Raw genomic sequence first — 19,180 nt, 5'->3', positions numbered from 1 at the left:
GCCTAGGTACTCAGAGTACAGCATACATTCTAACAGAAGATATTATTTCTACCCGGTCTCTGTACCAGCACTTAGTACAGAAAGGAACCATTCTGTCAACCGCGGAACATCTGGGTAAAAACAGCCTGCCACCCCCACGGTAGTACTTAAAGAAGTTGATTTTTTTTAATGCACAATGATAAACAACATTCCAGGAGAAGAAATGAAAAATTGCCTAGAAGAAAAGCTAACCTTGAGAAGTTAAAATATACTGGAAAAAATAATTTCCTCTATGAAGAGTCTGAAACATGCAGCCTTCAGTTGGGATTTTTGACATGATACTTGAAAGCCACTTGATCATCTGAGAAGGCCACCCAGGCCATGTTCCATTTGGGACATGTAACTAGTAATTCATTGTGGCTCTATCCTCAGTAATTATTGCCAATGCTTTAATGTCCTCCTACATCTTCAGCTTAAAGCCATCCTTTTTGAGTGACTTCTGTTCACACGCCACACTAAAGGAGATGGCTGCTCTCTCTGGCACATGCTTCGTGCTTTCAAAAGTATCGTCCTTGTTCCCTCTCATTCTTTCCAAAACAGAAAATCCCATCTTTAGGGTCTGTCCCTGATAACATCTCCACCCCTACCTACCCACTTGAATCTATTTCGAAGCAACCCAGCTCAATCATAACACCTTCAGAGTCCCTGGATCAAAGACCCATCTATTTTGGGACTGGGACAATGGCACCAATGTCTTCTCTGACTTCACTTCAGCGGTCATTCCTAGGTACCCAAATATGAAAAATTTAGGTTTTGTACTGATCTAAAAAGAGCAGCGCATGGGATGGAGTCAGGTGTAATAGGAACTAGACTGGGGATCAGACTCCCTGGGCTGAGCCCTATCTCTGCCCTTTGCCTATGGTTCCTTGATGTATTTGGCACTGACTGCCTTACCTCTAAAATGTGGATGAATGGCTGCCTCTCCCACACAAGTGCTGCAAGGATTCAGTAACAATATAGCACACAAATGACTCCACGAATACTACTCTCCTTCCTTCCTTAATCGAAAATTTATGACTTCTAACTGGTGTTCTGAAATACTGAAAATCTCCTAGTTTTTCTTAAAAAAAAAAAACAAAAAAAACCACAGGCCAACACCACTAGCAATTTTACTGCTAGATGTACACAGGATCTCTTGTTCCACCAAAGCTTTCCTTACCAAGTTTAAGAGTTCTCGAAGCATTTCTAGTGGAATACTGAATTCCTTATAGGTGATGCCATTGAAAAGAGGAGAAACTGAAAAGCTGGAACTGATGGTGGAGAAGTAGTGATCAGGCTCCAGGGCACTCCCATCAGGTAAGCAAGATACTGGCAGAGGGGAGGAGAACCAGAAAATCAGTCACGTTAACAAACCACCAGAATACTTCCTCAAGCTGATCAAGCTGACTCCTCAATAACCAACAAAAGTGTACAGTTTGCTTTTGTTTATACTCCAATCCTTTGTTTTTTAATTAAGAAGTAAAGGCTGGAGGGCACCCGGGTGGCTCAGTTAGTTAAGCATCTGACTTCAGCTCAGGTCATCTCTCACAGTTCATGAGTTCAAGTCCCACATCAGGTAAGCTTGAGCCCCGCTTCGGGTGAGGCCGCTTCTTTCTCTTTCTCTCCTCCCTAACTCTCTTTCTGCCTTTCGCTCACTTGCACCCTCTCTCTCAAAAAAAAAAAGGTGGGGGGCGGTAAAGGCCAGATTTCAAACACTTGGAGAGTGATGCCACCCCTCTTGGGGGGGTGTTTCAGGTCAAAGCTCAGATATAATCACATCCTAGTATTTTCAACACAGACAATATAACTTAATGTAGGAAGAAAAAAATTACATCTTTTTAAAGGTTGACAGATGCAAACATTTGAGGTCCACAGGACCCCAACGTATTTTACCACCAAAATTAGGACAAAAATGCATATTATTAGATGTTTCAAAATCAGAAAAATAAAGTCAATCATTGAACACTTATGAATAAAGTGTCCACATGTAAGTGAAATCATGCTGTTTATTTTCTTTTATTTTCTCTCCATGTTTGGCTTATTTGATTTAGCATAATGTCCTCCAGGTTCATCCACGTTGTTACAAACAGCAAAATCTCCTTTCTTAAGGCTGAATAATATTCCATTATAAATGTGTGTAAACCGTAAGATCATGACCTGAGCCGAAGTTGGATACTCGACTGACCAAGCCACCCAGATGCCCCATATACAAGTTTATTTTTTAAATAATAATAATAACAACAACAATAATAATAAATAAGGTAAGAAGTTTGTGATCAGAGGGCATTTCCCATATAGATGCTATGAAATAAGGACTAAGTCCTGTGTGGCTGAGCTAGCCAGTGTGTGGTGGGCAGAGATGGAGGCAGAAGACAGGAACTGCACAGCCAAGGATCAAGGGTTTAGGATTTATGCAAGGGGAGGGGAAGGAGTCATTGAAAGTTTTTAAGCTGGAAATGAAATGATCAGATTGGGGCACCTGGGTGGCTCAGTTGGTTAAGCGTCTGACTTCAGCTCAGGTCATGATCTCACAGTTTGTGAGTTTGGGCTCCATGTTGGGCTCTGCACTGACGGCTCAGAGCCTGGAGCCTGCTTCAGATTCTGTATCTCCCTCTCTCTCTCCCATTCCCCCTCCCCTGCTCATGCTCTCTCTGTCCCTCTCAAAAATAAGCAAATATTAAAAAAAAGAGAGAGAGAGAAAGAGAGAGAGATGATCAGATTTGTGCTTTAAAAAAAATAAAATAAAACAAAACAAAACAAAATAAAATAAATAAATAAATAAAAAGAAATAACTCATAGGGTGCCTGGATGGCTAGACGGTTGGCTCAGTTGGTTAAATGTCCAACTCTTGGTTTCAGCTCAGGTCATAATCTCACAGTTGGTGAGTTTGAGCCTCACGTTGGACTCCCTGCTGACAGTGCCCTGTTTCCCTCTCTCTCTCCCCCTCCCCTACTCACACTGTCTCTGTCTCTCTCAAAATAAATTAATTCATGAAAGAAAGAAAGAAAGAAAGAAAGAAAGAAAGAAAGAAAGAAAGAAAGAAAAAGAAAGAACTCTTTAAAAAAATTCTCACAGCTCTATGGAGGTGGAAGAGGGCCTGGAAAGAGAAGAGAGACAAAATGTAAGAAAAATCAGAGTCAGGGCACCCTGGCCGGGTCACTCAGTAGAGCATGAGGCTCTTGACCTCAGGGTTGTGAGTTCGAGCCCCACATTGTGTATAGAGATTACTTAAAAATAAAATCTTTAGGGGCGCCTGGGTGGCTCAGTCGGTTAAGCGGCCGACTTCGGCTCAGGTCATGATCTCGCGGTCCGTGAGTTTGAGCCCCGCGTCAGGCTCCGTGCTAACAGCTCAGAGCCTGGAGCCTGTTTCAGATTCTGTGTCTCCCTCTCTCTGACCCTCCCCCGTTCATGCTCTGTCTCTCTCTGTCTCAAAAAATGAATAAACGTTAAAAAAAAAAAAATTTTTTTTTAAAAATCTTTAAAAAAAAAAAGAGGGGTGCCTGGGTGGCTCGGTCAGTTAAGCATCCGACTTCGGCTCAGGTCATGATCTCGTGGTCCGTGAGTTCGAGCCCTGTGTCGGGTTCTGTGCTGACAGCTCAGAGCCTGGAGCCTGTTTCAGATTCTGTGTCTCCCTCTCTCTGACCCTCCCCCGTTCATGCTCTGTCTCTGTCTCAAAAATAAATAAATGTTAAAAAATAATAAAAAATAATAAAAAAATAATAATAATAAAAAAAGAAAAAAGAAAAGAAAGAAAGAAAAGAAAAGAAAGATCATAGTCAAACAGAGGCACTCAGGCAGAAAAGGAAGAAGGAGTAGTGTGCTTCCTGCCTGTTTCTTTGACAATGAAGTGCACTTCCAAGAGGAGGAAAATCATCTGTGGAACTCACCACTGAGGCAGAGAGGATGGCACAGAGGCTGGCCTGAGCACCGCTGAGTGCCGGCCTGCATCTGCTGAAGGAGCACAGGAAACTCACACAATCAGCCCACACCTGGGTGCACCCCAATCCTGAGTACTCACTAGAAGTGCTCAAAGGAGGGCAGCCCCAATAGAGAAGGACCCCTGAGTACAGAGAACAGAATAAGAGCTGTTCACCAGGGAAGAAGAAGCCTCTGAGGGCACATCATGGCTGTCTTCAGATGCCCCCAGGACAGGCAGGTGGCCAAGGGGCTGTTTAAAGCCTAAAGGGATATATTCAACCACAAGTGATTCTCTCTGGGAGTTTGAGTGGGTGAGCTTGGCCCCTTTACATTTTAACATACACACAGACTATAACATAGGGTACATTCTTACACAGCCAAGAGATACTCTATGCAACACTGCCCACATTTATTTGAGTTCAGATTCTCCCCTCATTTTTTTAAAATTCCCTTCACATCTTTCAAGATCCTATTGAGAAATGCTTTTAATAAGTAGCATGATCCAAAGATGGAATAAGTGGCATTGTGAGGCATGGCATTCTGGTTTCCCCACTTCCTACCACTTAACCTGAGTCTTACTTTCCTTGAAGATAAGGTAGAGGTGATTTTACCACATGTCTGACACTACAGGGCTGTCATATGAATCAAATTCAGCAAATTATGTGGAAGTGCTTTGTGACCCACAAAGCTCCATAAAAAGTACTACTCATATTATTGTATTTTTAAAAAATATTATTTGCATACTTAATGACCTTCAAACAAAAAAAGAGAAGGACCTACCATTACTACTTTCACCTGAAAACCAGCGCTTTCCTAGGATAATTTATTAAAATTCTGATAGCAGGCACATGGGGTCTGTATATTATTTTCTGCACTTTTTTCCATATTTGAAATATTTTAAAATTAAATTTTAATAAGTCTGAACAAAACTAGAAACTAAATGCCTTATAAAAGCTTGACTCTCTAGATGCACAACAGCAGAACACTAGTATTAGCATCTTTAATGTCACAAGAACTCACAGTGAACCTGCCCGCCAAGTTACTAGGTCAATATTCTGGTCAGAAAGGTGAAGCCCACCTTCAAAGTAGTGAAAAGCAGATCCTCCAGGGGAGCTGGGAGGGGGCATCCCACGTTCAGGGCTGACCTGAAACACAAAACCACCTGACATATCAGAAAACGCCAAACCTCAGGCAGTTTTGCCTCAGACAAGGTCTCTGCCAGCCCAACATTTGTACCTCAAGTCCTAGTTCACACCTCACCTCCTCCCCGAAGCCCACCTTAGCTACAGCGTTCTCTACTATATATCATATGCCTAAATTCTTTGTGCCTAGCCATATATTTTATACATCATTACTGAGATGAATTATTCTCAGCATTTGGTGTCTTTATCTTGTGCCCATGAGTCAATTATATACTTCTTAAGGGCACCAACTGTCCCCCACTCAGAATAAAGCTTGGCACCCAACTGCTAGGAAACAAATACTTCATGACTAGGAGATTAAATCACTTCTAAATCTTCAATAGTCAAAAGAAGCCTTTATTTTACAGAGATTTCCAGTGAGAACCTTTTCTCTTTTGTGAGTTTCCTTGAATAGCACGCGAGTGGGGTTTTTTTCCGAGTGAGTACTTCACAAGACCTGACCTCTTTGCCTGCCTCCCAGGAGCACAGCCCCACCTGAGAGATGCTGGACACGCTGCTGGTCTTCCTCTTCAGGGTGCCCTCCTGACACACTGTCAGCAGATTGCTGGGGAGGATGGAGCGGAAGTCATTGAAAGATCGCCTCCGCACACCTTCAAGCTCCTCAGGGACTCGGAGGGAATGAGGAGGGACTTTGGGGAACAGTTTTGACAGGAGAGACTCTTCCGTGTTGCTGTAACGCCCAAATGCTCGTGAGATTCCTATCAGGCATGGGATCGCGTATTTGCAAAGGTATTCTAGAAGACAAAGAGAGAATGTTCCAATACCAGAAAGTTCCCTGGGAGAGAGCTGTGCTGCACCAGCTTGTAACACTGGCTGACATCTCACAACCTCCCCCTACCCCCAAGTAGGGGGTCAGAACAAGTCATAACAACAGGTTAGCCTTAAGGGCTGACATTAACAACTTCAGACTACATCTCCATCACACACAGCTGCTCTTTTTGGGAGGTCTTAATCTGTTCATGGTACACTCAAATCAATAACACAGATAAGTCTTGTTATCAGGTACCTTTACTATACTTAAATCATATATTTCTTCCTCCTGGGATGATATAGGTAGCCTCATACTAGAGGCAGTCAGGCATGTTACAGGTGAGGAAACTGAGGCCCAGAAAGGGTGAGGTGACTTGTCTAAAGTCACCTGGCATTCAGGTAGCAGAGCTGTGCTCATGACCCCCATGTGACCTCTTTAACACACAACAAAGGCAAACTAATATAGGAAGGTTTCATCCATCAAGTACATAAATAGTAAAGAGCAAAAAAAGAAGACTGGGAAAAGCAAGGGAAAAAAATAATCACAAACCATTAAGGAAAAAAAAAAAAGGCTTGGATCTATAATCATACCTTTTTCTTGAATCTCCAAGGCCTGGCACATTCCCAAAAGAACATGCAAAACCTGCAAAAGTGCCTCTAAAATCTGTAACAGCCAAGGAAACAGAAAAGACAAACTTATAAATAAAATCGGATAAGTACCACAAAATTCATTCAGAATTGGAAGGATCTTTAGACAATATCTTGTCCAACCCCATATGTGATACATAAAGCCCCGCATGACAGCTCTGCCAAGTGGCCAATCAGTTGACCTTCTAGAGACAGAAACTTGCCCTCCTGGGTTGGCCAAGAGCGCCTCCTAACTCTGGGCCAATGTTGTCCTCTGGGGCTTGTGACCACTGGCCTTGGAGCTACACCTTCCATATTCGAGAAACAGGTGATAGGACCCCAAATCTCTTTTCATGGCTAAATATCTCTAGTTCTTTTAATCCATTTCTTATGATTACAAGTCCTTCATGATCCTGAGTGCCAGCTTCTGATTTCACAGTAGTCCCATGTGTCAGAAACAGTCTCGAATTGTGGTGCTCAGGAAGATACATTAATATTCCAGGGATGCTGGGACTCCCCCTGAGTAATCATCAAACTCAACAGAGATTCTAGCCTTCCATATACATGACATCAGCTGTTCGGCAGCCACTTCACAATGCTGGCTCAAAGAGCTCACTGATATGTAAAATACTTAAATCTTTTTTGCACATGCTGCCAACTCTACTGATGTTGGTATTTTTTGCCTGTCACTGATGTCTACAAAAACTCAGGGGATTAGCTTTAGCTCATTATACTGGTCTCTGATTCCCAGCTTTGTATCATCTACAAATGAAACAACTTCCCTTCTGAATTTTCATTTATGGCCCTGGCTCCTTTTGCTTCAGTGTATAGGGCAGACCTAGGGAAGACTCCTGCTGGGCCAGCACCCTGTCACCCTCTGGGATGGCCCTTTAGGCAGCTTTGCAAACTTTCCAAATTGTTTTGGCCCTCAGCCCATATTCCAGATTCAGGATGTCAGGAGGAGTGTTTGTCTAAAGCCTGGATGAAGATCAACTAGACTGTATCTACCTTATTTCCCTCTACTACCAGTCTTGGAAATCCCAGACAAAGAAGAGAATAAAATTGGTCTCATACAACGTGTTCCTAATCAAGGCAAATTTCTGACATTTTGCTAATGTTAAATGATGCTGAGTAACATACAAAGACTTGAAAAGCAATGCTTTCTCCACTTTGTGTACTGAAGTTACGCCATCATCTTTAGCATTGACATTTTGATAAATGTTATTTACAGAAAAGCCCTTAATTTCTAGCCTAACTTTTGAAATAATGATACATGATTCTAGTAGATCTAGTTATCTCTTTAGCCAACTTACAAATAAAGAACGTAAACTAAGAAAAAAGAATGGAGAAGAATGTTAATGACAGAAATACTGACAATAGAATTTACACTTTGATATTAAGAGATTTTAGAAATTAAAAAACAGATACAAGGACTCAAAAAGCATAGCTAGCTGGGAATATTTAACATATAGACAAGCAACCAGGCACTCCTTGGCAGGTCCTGAGGATAGCAGCATATACATACTGATTTTTAAAACAAAAAATCTGATGAAGAAAAAGTTTAGATTATGATCGTATTCTTTGTTTAAAAAGGAGGGGAGTATGAAACGCACTTAAGTAACATTTCAACAAAATAAATTCAAACAAAAAAAAATTAGGGCACTTAAAATCTGGGTATAATTTCAACAATCTAGATCATTTCCTTCCATGAATGACTTCAATCTCCAACAGGGATTGTGAGCCATCAGGAAAGTCAGCTGCCTTGGACTTGTGCTGCCTACCTCACAGAATTATGGGGAGGGCTGGATGAAAGAAGACTCAAGTGGTCACTGGGTATTGTTAGTATATATTTAACATTTCTTAGGTGTGTTAGTACAAAATAAATCAACAGAAACAACCAAATCACTTCAAAATTTTATTTACTCTTTTCTGTTACTTTGGGACTCTCTTTGATCATACAGAAATGCACTCCAACTCACCACACACTTACCTCATCCCGAAGTGAGGGGTCCCTATAAGCCACATCAGACAGCAAAGTGACCAAGCAGAAGCTGAAACTCTCTGCAACCGGGAGGGTGGCTGGAAGGTACACAGACACGAGTCAGATCATTACCACTGAGACACTGGGCTACATGTACTGGCCACCTGATTCAGTAAGTTCCCTTTCTCACAGGATCTGCCAAGGGACCAGTTTATAGGGGTGGCTGCCCTCAGTGAGGTGAACCTGAAAAGAACAGATGTGGGCCCAACATGTTTGCTGAGAAATACCTCTAATTTCTTTTAATAGAATGCTTTGGTTCAACAAACTTAAATGTTTCTGAGCCAGTTTATAGTTTGAGATTATACAGCTCTCTCAACATAACAGACTCCATTTTTTAATTCCTGACCTAAATTTCTACCTAGGGTGAGAAACCAATCTTGATAAAGTGTAAGAAATGGTATATGAGGCTACCTGTCAAATACCAATTACCACTACTTTAAACTGAATTGTTTATATTTCTTTTCTGCTTTATTTTGACAGATGGAGAAAATCCTAATAAGAGCTTCCAAAGATTTGCTCTATTCCTAATAGGTTTTTAAGCCCATCTACTACTGAGCCCCCTCATTGGGAGGTTCTCAGGAGCATGGACTCAAGGTTGGGAAGGGATCACTGTACCTAAAAGACCAAAGCTAACCAGTACTTCTATGGTGTGCACCTTAAAAATGTCAGAATCACTGCTGTGTAGATCCAATTGCTATTAAATATTTAATCAATTTTGAGCGTTGAATTTAATCAAGGACAGAGAGCTGCCCACTGTCTTATGGATCTATTCATAGTACATGGCAGAAGACTGTTATGTGTTCACTTCCATACTTATAATTTTAAGATGCAGATCTAGGTCCTTCTCAAACTACAGTGTGATCAGGATCACCTGGAGGCTTCCTTGTCCCAGACTTCTAATTCAGCAGCTCTGATGCAAGACTGAGAATCTGCATTTCTGACAAGTTCTGACACTGAGGCTGCTGATCCAGGAATGCCACTTTGAGAACTACTGCTCTAGAGTTTAAAGGTCTAAAGCATACTGCCTTCGTAAAAAATAAAAGATTGAAATGTTACCCAATAATTGGAGATTTATATATCCCTAACAATGCTTCAAATAATGCTAACACTTACATTCTAATAGGAGTCCATGTACATAGAAGCAGTATTTGTTTGGAAAGGAAAGAAAATAGAATCAACTTCTACTGGTATTCTACTTCTCCCCAAGTTAGATAACAATGGTTGACAGAGAGATGTTTGACTTTTTAGCAATGCTTTCTATCTAATCTGTAGGCCTTTAGGGTGGGAGGATGAAAGAAATAGGGGAAGGGGATTAAAAGGTACAAACTTTCAGTTCTAAAACAAATAAGACATAGGGATACAATGTACCACATAAGGAATATTGTCAATAATAAGTATCAACTTGGTATGGTGACGAATGGTAGCTAGATTTATCACTGTAATCACTTTGTAATGTATATACACCTCAAATCACTGTTGTATGCCTGGAACTGATATAATATTGTATGTCAACTACATTTCAATTAAAAAAATTGTAGTCCTTTGAATTTGAGGATACATGCATAATCTGGGGTCTGTCAGTTTTAGGCATAGTATGTTACCAGAAATGATGAAACCCAAAGAATGAGAGGACTAAGCTGAGGCAGGATGTTCATGAGATCAGCAAAAGCCACCCTTAGCAGGCTAAGCCCACCCAACAAATTAGGGCCGTGCCACCAACCAAAAGAACAAGGGCTTTCTTTATAGACACCAACCCCTTGCTTTGTCTGAAGGTGGGCCGTGGGTCTCACAGAGGGAGACTATAAGAAAACTTTGGTCTCCAGGGTCGTGATCTCTAAAATGTTGGTGGTGTTCCAAACTGATTTGGGAGTCTTGGGAAATCAATGTATGGGAATATCAGTGTTACAAGTGCTTAGCACAATGCTTGGCACATAGCAGGCTTACTACCATTTTCAAAGGTGCAAAATTTAAAACTCAGCCAACAGCAACAAAATAATAAACTATTTATTATTTATAGCGAACATGGTGTTCAAATCCTGGACATCCATCTCACCCTTCCTTTTTGAGCAGCAGTGATGAAATCTGGAGAACTGGCCTCACTCCAGGAGTGAGCCTATTCATCGAAGGGTAAGAGAGACAGGTTCAGGGATGGGCAGGGGACCCAATTCTGGCAATGAGACATGAGAAAAGGTTCCCGCAGGTCTCCAAGTTCCTGTTCACTCCCAGAGTACAATACAAAGTCAGTTTTCTCAGCCTTGCCTTTGCCCCACCTTCACCATGGACTCTGGACAACAGTGAGTAAGCATAGCCCATGTTGCTGCAGGCAGGCAGCTGCCCCACAGCCAGGAGTGGAACCAGCTAGAAACACTGTACTTGATGCATTAACATGATTAAACATTTGATCTTTACAGACTGTGAGCATACATGTTCTTCCCTGAATTCAGGGAAAATGTTATACAAAATTACCTCTGCCTTTCCGAGCTGTGCTTTCTTCTACCCAATACACTTTCGGAAGACCTTTAAGCAGTCGGAGAAGGTAAGGAACCACGGAATCTTTATGCTTAAAAAAAAAAAACACACATTTAACACAAATGTGTGGCTGGTAGCTTTTTAGTACTAAGCCTAAAGCAAAGCATACACATCCAAATCATCTCAAATATGGATGGTCCCATGGCATTGCACCCTTCCTATTTCCATGTGGTGGCAGCAGGGGGCGTCCGAGGTCATCCCATAAGCCTGCACTAGGTGCCTAAGGGAAGGGCTACAACCTGCTCTTCTGCTCTGAATGTCCAGCCTGGTTCTGGCCTCCTCTGGACACTGGGCCCCTACGAGGGCCTCTCCAGAAGGTATGTGTGAGCACACACTCTCAAAACTGCCTCAGTAAGAGTATTCAGAAAGCCCCCAAGCCTTTCAGTGGGCCCCAGGATCAGATTCTCTGGACTGAGGGAAGCTCACAGCCAGAAGCTTTTAAACTTGGTGATACTTCTGTTATTCATGGCCTTTGTCCCCTTTTCTTTTTTTTTCTTAATTTTCTGCTTCATGTTTCCTTTTGCTTCTATCTGAGCATTAGACTTAATAGCCATCGTTAGCCAATACAAAAACTACTTTCTTCTAGTTTCCAAACTAGCCAGTCAACATGTAACTTCACAATCTTCCATGACTGGCTCTTTTGGCTGTTTCCCTACTTATAACGGCTCCAGTTAAGGATTAGGTAAGTGTGCTCCTGAGAAGAGGAATACCATTTGGTTCTGAAATACTGATAAACACATGTGGTGATATTGAAAACATGACTCCACGGGGTTCCTGGGTGGCTCAATTAGTTAAGCATCTGACTTCAGCTTAGGTCATGATCTCACAATTCTTGGGTTCAAGCCCCACATCGAGCTTGCTGCTGTCAGCATGGCGCCTGCTTCGGATCCTCTTTTTCCCTCTCTCTCTGCCCATTCTCTGCTCATACTCTTTCTCTCTCAAAAAAAAAAAAAAAAAGAAAATAGAAAAAAGAAAAAGAAATGAAAACATGACTCCAAATTCTGTGACACTCCAACTGAAAGGTGGAGTCAAATTCACTTCCTCTAGAAAATGGGCTGCCTTAGTGACTTGCTTCTGGTGTTTTTAGAAAGTACAGCTGATCCTCGAACAACAAGGGTTTGAAGTACACGGGTCCACTTATATATGGCTTTTTTACAGTATTGTAAATGTATTTTCTCTTCCTTATGGTTTTCTTAATAACATTTTCTTTTCTCTAGTTTATTGTTTTCAGTAAGGCTTCTGGTCAATAGTAGGCTATTAATAGTTAAATTTTGGGAGAATCAAAATTATATGTGGATTTTTCAATGGCACAGGGGGTCAGTGCCCCTAAACCCTACATTATTCAAGGGTCAGCTGTGGTATAAATGAGACTGACTTCCTAGGTTACGTTAAAAAAGCAGTGCAGCATCCATCTGCCTTTCTTTCAGGACACATGCCCTTGGGACGCAGACATTATGTTGTGACAGACAGACAGGGGCGCCTGGGTGGCTCAGTCGGTTGAGCATCTGACTTCGGCTCAGGTCATGATCTCGCAGTTTGTGGTTTCGAGCCCCACATCGGGCTCTGTGCTACCAGCTCAGAGCCTGCAGCCTACTTCAGATTCTGTGTCTCCCTCTCTTGCTGCCCTTCCCCTACTCGCACTCTGTCTCTCTCTCAAAAATAAATAAACGTTAAACATTTAAAAAAAAATTTTTAAAAAGGGGCGCCTGGTGGCTCAGTTGGTTGAGCACCCAACTTCAGCTCAGGTAGTGATCTGGGTTCATGAGTTCAAGTCCTACGTCAGGCTCTGTGCTGACAGAGCCTGGAGCTTGGTTTGGATTCTGTGTCTCCCTCTTTCTCTGCCTCTCTGCTGCTCACACACACACTCTCTCTCTCAAAAATAAATTAAAAAAAAAAGTGATATAGCCCAGGCCACACGGAAAGGTCATGTACATAGGGGTGCCCTGGCTAAGAGCCCCAGCTTAGGTCCCAGCAACAGCCAGGATCCACGCCCACACATGTGCATGAACGAGTCTTCTCAGGTGATTCCAGCCTCTAGCTTTCAAGCCCACCATGTGACACTGAATGGAGCAGAGACAAATGACTCTTCTGAGCTCTAATTAAATTGCAGATTCATGAGAAAAAAATAAATAAACAAATCTGTTGTATTAAGCCACCAAGTTTTGGGGTAGTTTGTTACACCATAATAACTAACCATGACAAATAGAGAACTTTCTTTTCCAAATGCAAAACTTTTCCTCTGAATCACATAAAGGAGTTGGTTACGTCTGTCCAGGATCCCAGTGTACTAATAAGCACAAAACTCTGAAGGATGTGCACGGCCAGGCTCCCTGCAGAGGAAGTGACCCCAGGTGTTCTCCCCTGTATAACCTGTTATGGCTTTTGTAGCATGTGGTAGTAAACTACTTCTTTTCATTTAAAAAAAAAATTTTTTTTAATGTTCATTTATTCTTGAGAGAGACAGAGACAGAATGCAAGTAGGTTAGGGGCAGAGAGAGAGGGAGACACAGAATCCAAAACAGGCTCCAGGCTCCGAGCTGTCAGCACAGAGTCCAACGCAGGGCTCGAACTCATAAGCAGTGAGATCATGACCTCAGCCGAAGTCGGACGCTCAACCGACTGAGCCACCCAGGCACCCTGGTAGTAAACTACATCTGCTACTATGGCCACAGCAGCTGCCAGGGTGGCCCACTGACTAGACGTGGAGGCCAGTAGCACAGTCCATCCTGGATGGAGGCAGGGAATATCAACACCAGGTGAACCAAGAGAAAGCTGGTTACTAGGGCTCAGAGGGCTGGCAAAGAGTGCCGGGCTCCTTTCCTAGTGTCCATGAGGCCAACGGGATTCCTGGAAACACTGGCAGACTGTATGGCTCAAGGGACATCAGCTGCCACCCCAAGTCCTGCCAATCCTTACCAGGAACCCAAATTACACCAAAGGTAATTTGTATTCATCTCTTCTATGCCACCCTAAAAAGCCTACTACAAGTATTAGGGTCAATCTATTAAGGTCAATCTTTAGGTCAGTCTATTAAGTAAAGTTTGCCAAAGGTATTTTCAATTAATACACATTTGAACGGCAGTTTCTCATACAAATTATTTTTAAAATCATTTTCCTTGTTTATACTTAAATTTAAATAAATTTAATTTAATTTAAATAGGACTTTGCAAATAGAAAAGTAGAAATGATTTTTTCTTTTCACACTTATAAATAAATAGAAAGAATAATTAAAATGCAGTTTATGTGCATCTAATTTTGGTTTTTCATGGGGCCCTGATCAAATAACCTATTTATTTTTTTAAATATTACTCTAAAATTAAAATGCTTATTTTTTTACAAATGTATAACTATTCTGTCAAAAATATTAATCCTTGTTGAAGTAGAATTCCAGAACACATAAGCGTTTTTAGATAAATAAAAATTCAAATATCAGACATCATTTTTTTCCTAGCACAGCATGATTAAACATGGAATTAAAAGTGATTCTTGATAATGATAACAATAAATAAATAAAAGAGTCTGTATTCAGTGATTAATCATTTGCTTTAATTAGCTTTGGGAAGTACTAAAAAAACAAAAAACAAAAAAAATGGCCACATCATTTTCTATTGGAGCCACAACACTGATTTTTAAATTACCTCTAAAGGACACAGTAACATGTACTCTAAAAGTTATATCTATCACAGTTCTTTTTTTTTAAGATTTTTTTTTAAAATTTTTAAGTAATTTCTATACCTAATGTGGGGCTCGAACTTACAACCCCAAGATCAAGAATCACATGCTTGACCAACGTAGCCAGCCAGGCGTACCTATACCTATCACAGTTCTGAAAAAGATGGTATTATGTCAAAATTATCTCAAAGAACCCTATCTTTTCACAAGGAAAAAAAATGGTTACTCTGAGTTTGACCGATAAATGTTTGACCTTAGATTAAAAATCAAGTCTACCCTGGAAGGCACACAATTATTTCACAAGCATTTTAACTAACTTTCTGGCAAAACACAACAATCAAAATCCATATATACATATATATATATATATATATATATATATATACACACATACATATATATATATATACACATATATGTGTGTATATATATATATATATATATATAAACTTAATATATTCACACAATTCAAAAAACAAAATTTCCTAAGAAGGTATACATTAACTAAATTAATTAAATCACACACCTCAACCTGTTCCACCTACTCTGCCTCACTATCACTAACCACCTTTATTAGGTTTGTATGCATTCTTCTAGTACTGCTTCAGGTAAATATAACCAGGTACAAATTTAAATTCTAATTACATTCCCCCTTTTACAGAAACACTTTTAATGTAGTAAAGACGTACCTGAAGATCAGATTCAACGAGAAAAATGCCCAATGCAATCACTGCATCTCTCCGTCGTTCATCCAATTGGAAGATCCCATGGAAATCTACTGGGCACATACAAAGCAGCTTTTGGACCTAGAAAATGAGACCACCACCAACAACAACCAAAAACCCATAGATTAAAAAAAATATAAACCCACATTCAGAATATAAGATATAAACAACAGCATAAACACCAATGAGTCTATATAACCAGTAAGTCATTCTTTTCCAATTCAAAGGTCATAAAAAGATCATTTCCAGCTTCTGAAATGATCACGCACATGCTCCCAAAACATATATGCACTGAGAAGCTTGGACCAAGGGTTAAAATGATGTACACACAGAGGAAGTAAAGCACAAGAGCCAATGTCTGCATTTCAGAGTCAGAATAATCACAGATCTCCACTACTCAGTGGTACTCAAAAGCACTTTACCCAAACCTACCTACAGTCGCAATGCCTCCCATACTGTTCATTAAAAGATTAAATGTGGGGGAGGGGGGAGATGAAATGTGGGTAAAGCACTTAGGACAGTGCATAATACATACTATGCAATTAATAAACAATATCTGTTGTTACTGGATATGCCATAAGAGTGGCTAGCAGAAGCAGATAGGCAGTAAATCAGCAATTTATTGAATATATGGAAAACTTAGAATTATTTTCAAAACAGTAAATACCTGACATAAAGGAACTAAAAATCTGGATTTGTTATGAATAGGAAAATAGGTGATGCCTATTCACCTTGAAAATCCCTGCCATAAGAACGCTTGAGCAGAGCATTCAGACACATCAGGAGGCCTCAACTTTGCTGTTTTGTTATGGAACCAATGAGAAGTCATTCACTGACATTCATACAGTTTCTTGGGATATTCTAACGGCAAAGGAGATCAAGTGCAACGCTTGAGATTTGCTTTGAAAATTATCAATTATCATTGCAAGTTAAAAAAAGAAAGCATAGGGGCGCCTGGGTGGCTTGGTTGGTTGGGCGTCCGACTTCGGCTCAGGTCATGATCTCACGATCTGTGAGTTTGAGCCCTGTGTCGGGCTCTGTGCTGACAGCTCAGAGCCTGGAGCCTGTTTCAGATTCTGTGTCTCCCTCTCTCTCTGCCCCTCCCCTGTTCATGCTCTGTCTCTCTCTGTCTCAAAAATAAATAAACGTTAAAAAAAATTTTTTTTAATTAAAAAAAAAAAAAGAAAGCATATTTTAAAAGGGCAAATATACAAGCCAGAAAGAGAAGCACCTTCTAACCTGAAGAGAAGTAACGTTCTTTGTCTTAGTAATCTTTCTCTTAGGAATGATTGTAAAGAAATAATTAGAGATCTAAAGCATTCTGGCAGAGGCTGCTGGAGAGACAATACAATGGGAAAGAGAAAGCAGGGATGCCCAGAAGTCTAAGTTCAGGTAGAGACTGGGAGCCTGGCTTGTACTCTAATAGCAATGCAAAGCCAAAGCCAAGGAGACAGTCTCACAACTTCTTTAACTCCAACATCTTAATATCAGTGAATCAACTCCTATTTGTTTTTTAAATATTTTATTTTTAAGTAATCTGTGGGGCTCAAACTTACAACCCCGAGATCAAGAGTTGCACACTCCACCGACTGAACCAGCCAGGTACCCTAAAATAACTCCTATTTAACTACAACTCCCCCTCCCCGCCCCAGTAACTACAATTTCCCCAGGAGTCTCAAACCAAGTAGGAAAGTTTCAGCCCTGACAAAGACACCTGTGACTGCACACAGGCACGGCAAAGACTGAAGCAGGTACCACGTGAAACGAGACCCAGGAATATAAAGTTTAATCTCACAAAATGGTCTTGAAAATATTTCACAGCTCTGTGTAAATAAAAATCAAACTTATTAAATTACTTCATTAACAACAACAACAACAAAAATCACACGAAAAATGGAAGGTGAGCTTTTCTTTTCATTGAGCATAATTTCTCTAAAGACATCCAGAATACATGATGCAAGTTCAACTACTTCACTGAGATGATGCTCACTTGGATTTCAGACCTGAAGACCTCTCACAACTCCCAAATGTAAGCAGAATCAGAGATGGAGAGCTGAAAGAAGTTGCACACTCATCTGCCAAGTCTCCCCTTTCAGGCAGATCATGTGTAATCCTATCTTTGTTTAATAGGTTAGGCAACTAGGCCCAGACAGGTTAAGTACAATCTTAGACAATAGGCTCTTAACTAGATCCTCTCTGACTTTTGTCTCTCCCTACTCCAATATAACTACTCCCAGCTCATGCACCTTCAACAGCTTCCCACCCCAGTGAACACTCAATGCACACTCCCAACCTGGCAATGAAGGTCCTTCCCAATTTGCCCCAAACACCCGGGCCCTGAATACCGAGCTCACTTCTCCCTACCTGGCCTTTCCATGGTTTTCACCCATCTGCAACATTTCATTCAACCTGCCTTATCTCCCCTATAAAAATTCTATCCATCCTTCCAAGATCCTGTCTCCCATTTCTCAAAGCTTTCTCAGACCCCGGTAATGTTCTAAGATCTTTCCCATCACACCTCTCAATACCCCACCAAGAATAACGTAATTTTCTTGACATAATTATCTTTTTAAAAGTCTTATTTCAGAGTTACTTGTATACTTATCTTCCATTCAGTGCAGACAGGACTGTGTTCGCCTCATCACTGCCCCCCACATCACTGTATCCAATGCACCCTACACGTTCCAGAAACTTAACAACTATTTAGTGGAATTAAAGGGGCTGAAGTCACAGGGATTTAATGAGATAGGAAGGAAAGTAAAAAGAAAGAGGACCACTGGAACCCAGCCATCCTACTGTAGGGCTTAACTATGTGGTGTCATTTGTCATATAACCAGTACTGGGCACAGTGCTGGCATGCAACTGGCACTGAACAAATATTTGCTGCATCATTAAATGAACGGGGGGATGGATGGAAGAATAATCAGGTTAAGTCATGTATAATATGTAGTCACACTCTCACAATCCTTACAATCCAGCCAGAGTTATACAACCAATAAAAAGGCCACAACTAGTGAATAATGCAGGTCAGAAACTAAATGATGAGGGCCCCTAAAAGCCTGGCACCAGGTCTAGGCTCTGATGCAAAATGCCCTTGGACACTGGGACTCTTGTAGGGGGAAAAAAAGTGAGGACTTGAACCCGGGTCCTACAGAAGTCATCACATATCAGACAAGGGAAAATCAGTTCTGCTGGGTGCCAGTCTCCAAATACTAATAGTCAATAGTTATTGAACATTGATCACATGTGAGGTGCTGGTTTGTATTTATCTAATCCTCACAATAGTGCACTATTTATTATCTTCATTCTATGGATGAAGAAACTGAGACACAGAGAGGTCAAAGTTCTAATGCAGAATAAAGCATTAATGCTGCAATTTAAAAGAATGAAAAGAGGGGTGCCTGGGTGGCTCTGTTGGTTAAGTGTCCGACTTCGGCTCAAGTCATGACCTCACAGTTCATGTGTTTGAGCTGTGCTGACAGCTCAGAGCCTGGAGCCTGCTTCGGATTCTGTATCTCCCTCCCTCTCTGCCCCTCCCCTGCTTGCAGTCTGTCTGTCTCTCTCTCAAAAATAAACATTAAATTTTTTCTTAATTTAAAAAATGAAAAGAAAAAACACTGATTTTCTTTCAGAATTTTACAATCAACTAAAAAGTTGGTTGTTTTTAGGGGGTAAAGGGGAGTAGATCCTGCATTATT

General features: G+C 40.9%; 1 protein-coding gene across 1 annotated transcript in view; it reads right to left on the bottom strand.

The window, feature by feature from the left end:
* The window catches only part of PI4KA (phosphatidylinositol 4-kinase alpha), a 113,718-nt gene that overhangs the window by 82,177 nt on the left and 12,361 nt on the right, over positions 1-19,180 (bottom strand). Inside the window, exons 2-8 of the mRNA XM_078435488.2 lie at positions 15,447-15,563; positions 11,023-11,116; positions 8,506-8,594; positions 6,480-6,552; positions 5,613-5,872; positions 5,015-5,081; positions 1,199-1,347 (exon numbers count right to left, since the gene is read on the bottom strand). Of these exons, the coding sequence (XP_078291614.1) occupies positions 1,199-1,347; positions 5,015-5,081; positions 5,613-5,872; positions 6,480-6,552; positions 8,506-8,594; positions 11,023-11,116; positions 15,447-15,563 (849 nt within the window). The remainder of the gene's footprint in view (positions 1-1,198; positions 1,348-5,014; positions 5,082-5,612; positions 5,873-6,479; positions 6,553-8,505; positions 8,595-11,022; positions 11,117-15,446; positions 15,564-19,180) is intronic.

Source organism: Panthera onca, chromosome D3, assembly GCF_046562875.1.
Source record: "Panthera onca isolate mPanOnc1 chromosome D3, mPanOnc1 haplotype 2, whole genome shotgun sequence".
Taxonomy (NCBI): domain Eukaryota; kingdom Metazoa; phylum Chordata; class Mammalia; order Carnivora; family Felidae; genus Panthera; species Panthera onca.
This window is presented reverse-complemented; position numbering and strand designations above follow the sequence as displayed.